The following is a 12,859-nucleotide window of genomic DNA, read 5'->3' on the forward strand; positions in this document are numbered from 1 at the left end:
GTGTGAACTGGCCAGAGATCAAAACTCAAATAGATAAGAAACTGTAGCTCAGAGAAGCTGACTATCATGTTCCCACAATTAGTTATGCCAGCACGTGGCCCATGAGTGTTTCTACAGGTTGAGAAGCAGAAACTATAATAGAATGAGAATCCCTTCTTCCCAACCCTTAGTCTATTGTTCCTTCTGCTTTACCACACTCTCATTTTTATATCATTTTTTCCAAAATTCCAACACCATATATGGCATATATAGGGTACCACAATAACCAGGGATATTTGAAAAATACTGTACTTTATTGCTACCCTCTTAGATAAAAGTATTTGAAAGTTTTTTTTTTCCTTTACAAGAACTTTTCAAAAAATGCTAACTTCCCTAAGAAAATAGCTTAGCCTTGAGTATAGTTATAGTGTAATCTCATCTTAAACTTATAAGGAATTTAAAAATACATCAATATCAGCCCTAATGGCTGTTCTCAGAAGGACTGTGTTTCTTTATTTAAGATGCACTGTAGGCCGGGCATGGTGGCTTATGCCTGTAATCCCAAAACTTTGGGAGGCTGAGGCGGATGGATCACTTGAGGTCAGGAGTTCAAGTCCACCATGGCCAACATGGCAAAACCCTGTTTCTACTAAAAATACAAAAATTAGTCAGGTGTGGTGGTGTATGCCTGCAATCCCAGCTACTCAGGAGGCTGAGGCAGGAGAATCGCTTGACCCAGGAGGCGGAGGTTGCAGTGAGCAGAGATCGTGCCACTGCACTCCAGCCTGGGTGACAAAGTGAGACTCTGCTTCAAAAAAAGTAATTAATTAAATAAAATAAAATGCACTGTGAACAGTTACTTCCAGCAAACCGTGCTCCCACGCTCCTTTCTCACCTGCCAGCACCGCATAGGACTGAGTTAATAGAGCATCCTAAGCTCCTAGTAGCTGGAGCTGTGATTCTCATACATAACGTGCATCTAACTTAACTGGGGAGCAAGTTTAAAATGCAGCTTCCTGGACTCCTCTCCAATAATGACTAAAGAGGCCTGGGGTGAAGTTTAAAGCATTTGCCTCTTTATTAAACACCAGAGGATATTCTCCTTTAGGGAATCTGGAAAGCACATTTTGAGAGACACTAAAATTATTAGCCACATAGTAGGTGCTCACATTTCACAGTTTTGCATTCTTCTCTCACCTGGTACAAGGCGCAGCGAGGGATGAGGCTGCAGACATAAAGAATTCACTATTCCCCAGCTCTGGGCAACCCTTGGACCTTCTTTAACAAGGTGAAGTAAGCCAATTGCTCTTGCTTTCAGTTCAGGGAATTAAAATCCAGTGTTGGTGGATGGAGCTATTTCAGTGGTGCTCTCTTGCCTTTGGATTTCAGTTTCCTTGGTGATTAGCCAAGCATGAGCCTGACACCCTTCAGTTAGGAGGAAAATGCATGTGGTTTGGCATTTTGTAACTTTTGTTTTCTTTGTGGAGCCAGGAAACTCAGTATCTTGATGAATTTTGAGTCACAGACATGGTGAAAGTTTTATACCCCTTTTTTCATATATAGCTGACATAATTTATCTTTTAATTGTATTTATTGCAATGCTGGAGTGTTACAGCAAGTACTTCCAAAAAAGCCACATACTGTCACTGCTCTCAAGTTTATATTGCACCCCTCATTTGGCATCCACACTGTAGCATTTAAATGAGGATTGCTAACTGCCGCAGCATAAGCAAAATGCTAAGTTTTCTTTTGAGTTATTTTATTGAACAGAATCATTCCAAAGGAAATTTTGAATACATGACAATTTCCTTAAAGATCCATATTGAGTCGCATGAATATAAATTTCTCTATTACATGCATGAGAGACGCTGCCATGTACTGCATGAATCCTGTCTTCCAATCTTCAGAAGGAAAAATAAATACATAAAGGCTGAAGATCAGTTATGTAAAGAGAGTGGGAAAAAGGAAGGGATAAACCTAGCCTCTATCTTTGGCTACTTTCATGCTTTTCTCCTTTCATCCCCCAAATAATAAACCAAAAGAGACAAGCAAGGCCCTGAGCCAAGCAGCTGCCCTGAGTGACCCTGGAGAGCCTTCAACCTAAAATCTTCTCTCTGCTGCTCCAGCAGCACCAACCTGCTCTCCCCAGTGGCACAGCAGAGAGCAGACCTTTATCTGTCAGCAGACCTGACACTCCAGACTCACAAAGCTCTAGGTGAATTCTAATACAGGCTGAGTTTCTCCTTGGTGCTTTTTCTTTCCTAGAAATGCTTCCATCTCACTAGGCTCTGAGGCTCACTTTCCTTTGAATTGCCCAGGAGCCCACTGGCCTTGTCTGCACTGTTTTGCAGCTTTTCTTCTTCTCTATGCAAAGTTATTGCCTCTTCCTGGTGCTGGAGGCGGTGGCTGTCAGTGAAGTCCAGGGGCTGAGTATAGATGCTGATGAGCTTAATGGGCTTTCCGTTCTAGGGAGATTTCTTTGGAAGCATTTCCTTCATAAGTTGTCAGTGAATTTCATGTGAGATAATTACGGGTCCAGAATGAGAAGCTTTTTATTGGGAGGCAGCCTGTTTAACAGCCTCAAGACAGATTACCTAGGTAATACCATGAGTCCTTCTCAAGTAAGTCATGTATAAAACTCTGGAAAATGGCAGAGAAGAAGGTACAGGTGAGCATTAGAAACATCAATTAGGGACATTCATGAGAAAACTATAGAAAAACTATGCAAAGGTAGGTAGGAACAAGCCTTTTTATTTATCTCCAAAGCCACTGAGAGACACACAGAGAAAGAGAAAGAGGAATGGGAGAGAGAGAAAGAGCTAGAGAGAGAGGTCAGCATTACTGTCTGTGTTGTAGATGAGAAGCCTTGGAAACTCAGTGACTTGCCCTGGTTATCCAGGCCCTGGGGCTTGTTGAAGCTGGACCCCAGAAGGTGTGTCACTGAGCAAGGCCAACGCACTTTTCATGACAGCTTGATGCCTCTTAGAGACTTGGGCCTAGAAAGGCAGAGTTGGCCTTGGTTGCTGGAGAAGCTGGAAATGAGTTTATTGAAAGGAAAGGCAGCAGTGATGGCAAGGGAGGAATTTGTGAGTAGGGTAGAGGAAAGTGAGGAGCAGAGTACAATGAGAAAATGCTATAAAGCAAAGGATTTAATTAGGCAAAGTGTACATGTTTTGTAAACAGTGAGGATTTATCAGGGATCCAACATGATCGATCATCAAGTTAGATTTTTTTGTTTTCCATTAACATCTTTTCTTCAGAATTAACTCCCAGGTTGTGATGGTTAACTTACGTGTTGGTTTCACTGGGCCATGGGATGCCCAGATGGCTTGTTAAACATCATTTCTGAGGGTTTCTTGGGTGTTTTGCGAAGAGGTTAGTATTTGATCATAGACTGATTAAGCTGATGTCCTCCCCAGCTTCAAGGGGGTGGGTGGGCACCACCCATTCCCTTGAGGGTCTGAATAGAACAAACAGGTGGAGGAAGGTTGAAGTCTCTCTGCCTGACTGCTTGAGCTACAATGTCAGTCTCCTGCCCTTGGTGCTCCTGGATTTAGACTGGAATCTACACTATTGGCTCTCTGGCTCTTAGGCTTTCGAACTACATTGTCGACATTCCTGGGTCTCCAGCTTGCAGATGGCAGATTGTGGGACTTCTCAGCCCCCATAATTATGTGAGCCAATAACTCAGACTATATATATTATACTATACTACTGGTTCTATTCATTTGGAGAACCCTGATGAATACAAAGCTTTTGTATTCATTTAAGACAAAAAGAAAACATTTGGGCTATCTTAGTCCAGATTATAACTTTTTTTAGAATCACATTTATTACATTTTTTTAAATCAAAATTTTAAATAATCTTTTTAGTTATATTTATTGAAATCACAGTTTTCCTTTTAGTGTGCACAATTTTTTAATGCATAGGTTTATTTCAGATTGTGGTACTGTGCTAAGATTCTAAATGGATATTTTTCCCCTAGCTCCCTGCCACTGTGGTGATATCAGAGGAGGCTTGGTAGGGGGTTAGGACTTCCAGCACTGTGCAGAGGTAACACCCCACTACCCAATTTATGAAGGCTATGTAGGAAGCAGTAAAGAAGTGTTTCAGCTCCTTCCACTGCTCATCCCACAGCCAGGGAAGAATGACTGGAGACTTACTGGAGAGGTAGTGGAGAGGTAGATGCTTTATCTTCACCCAGCAATAATGAAGATTCATTCTTCTTGCATATCAGAGGAGGCTGGGTAGGGACCTAGACATCTACTCTGACCACGCATTAGTGTGTGCCTTCCTTATCTTGCCAAGTGCTGAAAGAAGTCAGCTAGACAGAAAGTGATGCTGGAAACTTCAACACCCTCCTCTCAACAATTGGTAAAACAATGACATAGGCAATCAGCACGGGTACAGGAGAACTGAACAATACCATCACCAACGAGATCTACTCAATATTTATAAACACATCTGCCAGCAAAAGCAGAATTCATATTCTTTTTGAGTACCCATGGGACATGTGTCCAGATGGACTATCTGCTCGGCCGTAAAGCAAAACTAAGCAAACTCAAAATAATTGAAATTATACAGAGTAGGTTTGCCTACTACAATGGAATCAACCTGGAAATCAATAACAGAAAGATAGCAGCCAAATCTCCATAAACTTGGAAACTTAACAGTGCCCTTCCAAATAATCCATGGATACAAGGGGAAATCTTGAGAGAATTAAAAATAATATGCTGAACTTAATGAAAATGAAAGTACAACATGTCAAAATTGTGTGGCACAGCTAAAATAGTATTGAATGAGAAATGTATATCACTAAATGCATATGTTAGAAAAGAGGGAAAGTCTCAAATCAATAATCTAAGCTCCCATCTCAGGAACCTAGGAGCAAAATAAACCCAAAGTAAGCAAATGGAAGCCAATGACAAGAAAAGCAGAAATCAATGGAATTGAAAGAAAAGGAGAAAATCAATGAAACAAAGAGCTGGTTCTCTGAAAACACCAATAAAAATTACAAACCTATAATGTGAGTGACAAAGAGAAAAGAGAAAAGACATAAATAGCCAATATCAGTAATAAAACAAGGAAAATCATTATAGGCCCTGTAGACATCAAAAAGGTACAAAGGGAATATTACAAACAGCTCTCACACATAAATTCTGTGACTTTGAGGAATGGATCAATTCCTCAAAAAACACAAGCTGCTTCAATTCACCCAATATGAAATAGACAATTTGAATAGCTCTGTAACTTTTAAGAAATGAATTTGTAATTTAAAATCTCTCAGAAAAGCTTCCTATTCCAGATTGTTTCACTGGAGAATTCTACCAAATGTTTTAAGGAAAATTAAAGCCAACTTTACACAATCTTTTCTAGAAAATAGAAGAGAATACTCCTTAATTCATTTTATAAAGCAAGTATCATCCTAACACCAAAAACCACACAGACAGTAACACACACACACACACACAGAGAGAGAGAGAGAAAATTAAAAACAACCCTCATGAATATAGGTGAAAAAATATGTTTAAAATATTAGCAGATAGAACTTAGCAATATATAAAAAGAATGGTTTTTGTTTTTGTTTTCTTTTTCTCGGGGTGCAAATCTGATTCAATATCTGAAAATTATCAAGGTAATCCATCATGTCAATAGGTCAAACAAGAAAAAAATACACGATTATATCAGAGGATTAAGAAAAAGCATTTGATAAAATTTAACATCCAGTCATGATAAAAAACAACTCCCAGACAAATGCGAATGGAAAAGACGACCTGAACTTGATAAAGAGTTTACAAAAATCCTACAGCCAATATTATATTTAAGGGTGAAATCTGGATGTTTTACTTCTATGATCAGAAACAAGACAAGGATGTCTGCTCTCACCACTGTTAACATAGGCTGCTGGAAGTTCTAGCAAGTGTAATAAAGCAAGAAAGGACATAAAAGGCAAACAGATTGGAAAGGAGGAAATAAACCTGTGCCTATTTATATGTGACATAATTGCCTTTGTGTAAAATCCCAAGAAATCTACCGTAAAAAAGAAAGAAAAGAAAAGACTAAAAGAACTAATAAGTGAGTTTAGCAAGGTCACAAGACACAAGATAAACATTCAAAAAATCAATTGTATTTCTGTATACTAGTAATGGGCATTGAAGTGAACAATACAATTACATTTACAATTGCTCATAAAAATGCAATACTTAGGTGTAAATCTAACAAAATATGTAGGGAACTTGTGTGGCAAAAACCACAAAATGCTGATAAAAGAAGTTAAAGATCTAGATTAAAAGAAAGACATTTCATGTTTATAGATTTGAAGGCAATATAGTGTCAATTTAGTAGTAATCAGCATAGTAGTAGTCAGTTCTCCCCAGATTGACATATAGGCTAATGCATTCCTATCAAAATCACAGTAAAATTTTTGTAGATATAAAGGTATTAGATGATACCTTTCTAAAATTTACATTGAAAGGTAAAGAAGGTAGAATAACTAAAACAATGTTTATAAAGAAGAATTAAGTGGGAGGAATTAACCTTCTCCATTTAAAGTCCTTAAAGCATGTTACACATAAGTCAATGGAACGGAATAAGGACACAGAAATAGAACCACACACACAAAGGGACTCAACTGATTTTGGGGAAGTGAAATTGTTTATGAATTGGCAACATGCGGGATCCGTGTGGTGATGTAAATATTCTATATTTTCACTGCATTAATGTCGATATCCTGGTTGTGATAGTTTTGCAGGATGTTACTATTGAAACAAATTAAGTAAAGAGTACACGAGATTTATCTGTATTATTTCTTACAACTGTATGCAAATCTAAACTTACTTCAAAATTAAAACTTTAAAAATATTTAAAGGTAATAGAAACAGGATACATATAGACATAATAAAGGGCATGAATGGACATCATTTATTTCGATTTTCAAATTGCCTTTTTTTTTTTTTCTTTTTCAAGACTAGAGTGTCACTCTGTTGCCCAGGCTGGAGTGCAGTGGTGATGTGATCTCGGTTCACTGCAATCTCCACCTCCGGGGTTCAAGTGATTCTCCTGCCTCAGCCTCCCGAGTAGCTGGGATTGCAGGTGTATACCACCATGCCTGGGTAGTTTTTGTATTTTTAGTGGAGACGGGGTTTTACCATGTTGATCAGGCTGGTCTCGAACTCTTGACCTCAAGTGATCCACCCGCCTCAGCCTCCACATGAGCCACTGGGCTGGGCCCTCAAATTGCCTTTGACAAGGCCAATATGAAACTTCACTGATCAAGGAAAGTATCGTGGTTAAAAGACCTAATTTGGAATCCGGTAGTATTTTATCTGTAAACGAAAAAGAAAAGTATTTGTGCATGCTTGTGTGTGCATGTTTGTGTTGTGTATTTAAATTACTTGGCTCTGTCCACTAGAAATACGTAGAAACGTTGGTTGATCCAATACTCAATCTCACAATGTGCTGTTGTGAATCCTTACAGTTCAGAAGGTCTCCATGTCATTTCTCTTCACAAAAATTTGCAAGATGTCCCAGAGGGAATACTTGATTCCAAATTTAGCACCAGGAAAAGATAACAACAAAACACTATTTGCAACCATGTGTTAACAATCCACTAATACCAATTTTATGTGACATATTATCAATTGTTTTCATTATTATGATAAAACGTATAAGCTATTCGCATAGTCTCTAATATTTGTGTCCATCTGTCAACTCAAATCCTGTCGGACTGGTCATCTATATCTTATGGATAGGGTCAAAGGCTTTTAAAGTTGGAGGGCCCTTAGGTAATATTATTTAACACATTAAAAAAGAATCAAAGAATTTAAAGAGCTTGTCTAATATCACAAAAATAATCAAGCTCACCTGCTTCACAATTCATTAACTTCATACAAATGTCCTTTTAGCAATAAAAAATGACTTACTAAACACTGTGCTTCCTACAAAAAGCAAACTGCCGTCAGCAAATGTTTGTTGTTGTATGTGGATGTTAAATGCATTTTCCCAGGTAACAGTGAATTGAAGCCTCCAAATGGGAGTATTTTTACTTTAGTTTGAAAGGAAGACCTTCAACATCTTCTCTAGACATCCACGTAAACCAGGTGCCATGTATGAGAACTCTCCAAAGAACATTATCTTGTGCTGAGGAAAGATTAGTTAGCATTATCTTAAATAAAAATGACAGCACAATGTTATGCTATAAAGCTTGCTGTCCATCTCATCAAATAATTATTGATTGCATCCAATATACAAGGCATCGTGCTGGCTGCTGCAGAGACGGAACTGAGAAACGCGTAGTCATTGCCCTCAAGGCACTTGGTAGCAGTTTTACCAGGGAAGCTTGGAAGCACCATCAAAAAACAAGCCCATAGCATGAACAAGAAATGTATTTAATGAAAATCCAATGGTCCAGTTGTGCGTGTGTTTGTGTGTGTGCATGTGTGTGCGTGTCTGTGTGTTTCATTTGAAATCATCGGATTTCCACACAGAGACTAAGCTAGAGTTGTAGATTGTGGCTATATAGAGGAGGGCTCCATACGACAGGGTCAGAGGTTCTGAACAGGAGAAATGACATTCTCAGTTTAATATATGCATCAAATAGCAGTGTTGCACTGAAGTGAGGATGTAAAAGGCCAGTGCTTAGCCTTTTTGACTATTTGTCTGTCAAAATAGTAAGTGATGGTTTTTACTAGTGTGAAGGTAGTAAATATAAAAAGCAGGGATTGAAGGGAAAATGAGGGGAAAACTGCAGCCATTGGCAGATGACAGGGAGCCGTCCTGGGGGAGGGGATCCCAGATGGCACCGCGGTTTCTAATCTACATAACATGCAGCAGTGAACATGAGGAAGGAGAGAAGGACGAATGAATGATTCAGAGATTTCAAGTGAGAGAGCATTGAATTTTTAAGTAAGAAATATGGCCATCTTCTGAGAATGAGCCAATCTGGGCTGGGGCTGGAAGCTGGAAAAGAGGCAAAAAGATTTCTAACGGTTACTGTGAGGATTGTAATGTGGCATTATCAAGAGGTGAATCGGGGAACTTCTTAGCAGCCAGACAGGGTCCATCTGAGATGTCAGAATGAATTTGTGGCAGATGTAAATGATACCGAATTACAGTCAGATCCAATGATTGACCATGTCATTTACTACAATTAGGAATGACTAACTATGATGAAAAAAAAATGGTGGCAGCTTATCAGTGGCTTTTGCTACTTAAATGCTAAGCCCTAAGGTTCAGGTTTTCTTGAGACCTGAAAGAAGTCAAAATAGGCAATTGCTTTAGAAACTATGGATGAATTGAAGGAGGGGAGATGCCAGTGGGAATGAAAAGCAAGTTTAGAAAGTGGAAGAGAATAATATAGGCTATTAAAGATGAGAGTCAGGATTTGAATATCTTGGAGATAGGGTGCTTCTAGATATTTGCACCAGAAATACTCAAAGTCATGGAGAAAGATATGATTGGAAGCATTTGGACAAGATCTTTAGTAAATGCATAGTCTTTTTGATGTAACTGAAATGACATTTGAGGAAGCTAGGAATAAAGTGAAAAACGAATCACTGATACAGAATTTGATTATCATACTTGTTATATTATGAAGTATGTGAGAAGAAATTATCTCAACTTCCATTAATTTTCTAGAAGTGAATTGGAGTAACTACTAAAGTCATGTGAGCATGGCTGGATAAGAGCACAGCACAGTAGGATTTTGTAGAGATTACCCACACTGTTTGTAACCCCTTACACTTCAAATAACTGTTTTTGGTCTACAAAGCAATGGCACAATCTTGGCTCACTGCAGCTTCCACCTACCAAGTTCAAGCAATTCTGCCTCAGCCTCCTGAGTAGCTGGGATTACAGGCGCCCGCTTCCACACCCAGCTAATTTTTGTATTTTTAGTAGAAATGGGTTTTCACTGTATTGGTCTGGCTGGTCTTGAACTCCTGACCTCGTGATCTGCCCACCCCGGCCTCCAAAAGTGCTGGAATTATAAGCGTGAGCCACCGCGCCCAGCCCTAAGAACTTTCATGTATATTACATCACAATATTAACAGTGTGGTAATGCATTTTTACTCTCATTTTACCAAGTAAGAAACTGCAGAACTGGAACATTGAATGACTTGCCTAATTCCACATAGCTCCAGGTGGCTTCTGAAGATGTGTTGACTTCCTCCATGGTTTTGCTGGGCACTGCTGTTCCTAACTCAGGAAGGCATAGGGAAGCCAAACCTCTAGATGGAGGTTTCTTGACCTCAGCACTATGAACATTTATGGCCAGATAATTCCACGCTGTGGGAGCTTCTCTGTGCACACTAGGATGTGTAGCAACATCTCTGCCCAACTGTCACCCCCAGTTGTGACAGGAAAAATATCTCCAGAAATGACCAAGTGTCCCCTGGAGGGTATGATTGAGAACCATTGCTCTAGATTATACATTGTTCACATTTAACAATGTATGGTGTGTCACATCATATGAAGCTCACATTTCAGTATCACTAAGCCATGTGGTGGCACAAGTGCAAACTGGGTAATTAGGCAATGGTTTACTTGTACCTGAAAGTAGTTTTAAGATTTTGGCATTGTCCCCCAGCTCAACTAGTCTTCTGACCCAAATTTATTGGAAAACCTGGGAACGTGTGAGATGCCTTATTACTTCTGTTTTATTTAGGCCCTTGTAACAGCAAAGAATAAAAACTCAGCCTTTATGGGAAAGGTGGACATAATCAGGCACCGATTGTGGCAGATGCAAATATAAAAACCTATAGAAAGGAACTTGCATCAGGGATCACCTGCCTTTTCCAGGTCCTTCCACTGGCTGCAAAGCCCTTTCTTCATAGTTTCTTCTGCCGTCTCTGTCTAATACCCATCCATTACAAAGGATCCAGTCCTCTCTGGGCTCTCTAGACAAAATTCCCAAAGAACTCAGATTAGCCATGCGTACTACCTCATGGGTGACACTCAGATGTCCACAGGCATAACTCTTATACTCCCACCCGGGTGAGGCTCACTCTCCCTCAGGCGAGACGCAAATTCCCCCTCATGGCGGGTGCTCACCCTCCCCTCACGGCAGGAGCTCACCCTGCCCTCACGGCGGGAGCTCACCCTCCCCTCACGGCCGGTGCTCACCCTCCACTCACGGCCGGTGCTCACCCTCCCTCATGGTGGGTGCTCACTCCCCTCGCAGCGATGCTCACTCCCCTTCTTGGTTGTTGCTCACTCTTGCTCAGGAGTAATGAGGCTTCATTGGTTTTGTGTCTCCCCTTATCCACTCCCGGTTCACACAGGGCAGAGAATAGACTGTGGCACACTGACCCTGGTGCTGTGCCCCAAGGTATATGTTCAAAGGTAAGCCTTTTAAAGAATGTATGGCTGATCAGCTTTCCATGACCACTGAGATTTCACACTTAGTTGACTAAGAGAGCCAACAAACTATTTCAGTCTTTAGAGATCAAGTTTCTCAGCCTCTACTAGTATGCTGATAAAATTATATCGTAACATCCTTCAAATTGATTCATAAGTCACCTATGGTGAAGAAAATTGTGCTTTAGAAATCCAGAATTAACTATTTCCTATGTGTTCTTAATTGTAAAGACTCCAGAGTACTAATTCTTTAAGTATTCAAGCAGAACTTTTAAAATTAGGAGACTATTAAATTTCTCAAACTGAAATCACACTTCATTCCCAAAGTTTCCCAAGTATGTTTACTGCATTTAGTGAGTTTTCTGAGCAAGTTAGAGTCCTTAAGAATAAAGGAGACTACGTGAATGTGAACTATCACTATTTGCTCTTAACTTGGCGATCAAAGGAGACCTTCACAAAATAGAACAGAAGAGGGTTCCCTTGTTTAATGTACAGAATGAGAACAGGCAGATTATAGCTTTGAACTTGCATGTAATGTGAACTCTAAGACCTGAAGACACTTCTTTCATGAATAATTTAAAACTTCACCTGGGTCAAGTTATCCTTTAAAGGAATTTATTTTCACAGTCATGTTTAATCATTAGTAATTTTGCTGCTTTCTTTTATTCTAGGTAATGTATGATGTTGTTGGGGCAATTGAAAAAAATAAAGACTCCCTTTCACAGAATCTTCTGTTTGTAATGAAAAGTAAGTTGATTTTTTTTTCCTGCCCTACCCTGGTTAAAATGCCATACATCCATTATTCCTTTATCTCTGAATATTTTCCTATAAAATATGTACCAGCTAAAGCATAATTGAAATACCTTTTGCATTCTAATGCCTAGAATAATAAGAAATGGGTCTTGCTGCACTATATGTTTGCTACAATGTAATTTGGAGTCCAGTGGAAACCATAATTTAACTAAGCTTTTAGGAGATAGAAATGTAAAATACCTTTACTACTGTAGTGGGTTGAATATAGAAAAGATTTCTGTGAAGACTAATGAAGATGAGTGTGACTTCCAACTTTATTTAGGCGACAATAGGGTGAATTTCATTACTTAAGATGACTCTGGAGCACAACTAAGGGTGGTATTTTATTCTTATGTACTTTCAGTTATAAAATATTAATGCTCACTATGTAGGAGGAGTAGAAATGGAAGGAGTATATATATGTATACACATGTAAGTTTAAATTTACGGGACCCTTCTACTTAGTGAGCATTAATACTTTATATGCATATATCTACTATAATTCTACACTATATACAAGACCATATACAAAATGTATGTGTGTGATAATTAAATGTATATTCATACATATATACATAATTCTGTCTCTAGTAATTATTTTCTTAGCAGTTCTGCAGTGATTCACATTTTTCTAATAACCTTTTTTGTGAATTAAAACATTGCATCTTGTATGCTTTAAGTTGCTATAAATGAAATAGTCATTCATCTTTAAAAGAAGCGCAGAATAGCTTT

The 12,859-nt window shown here is 39.0% G+C and overlaps 1 protein-coding gene across 2 annotated transcripts in view; it reads left to right on the top strand.

Moving 5' to 3' along the window:
* Nucleotides 1–12,859, top strand: part of MYO16 (myosin XVI) — a 615,551-nt gene that overhangs the window by 439,161 nt on the left and 163,531 nt on the right. For both annotated transcript variants that reach the window (XM_050766698.1, XM_050766697.1), the window contains one exon: nt 12,007–12,082. In XM_050766698.1, coding sequence (XP_050622655.1) covers nt 12,007–12,082 — 76 coding nt within the window. The remainder of the gene's footprint in view (nt 1–12,006; nt 12,083–12,859) is intronic.

This window comes from Macaca thibetana, chromosome 17, assembly GCF_024542745.1.
Source record: "Macaca thibetana thibetana isolate TM-01 chromosome 17, ASM2454274v1, whole genome shotgun sequence".
In the NCBI taxonomy this organism is placed as follows: Eukaryota; Metazoa; Chordata; class Mammalia; order Primates; family Cercopithecidae; genus Macaca; species Macaca thibetana.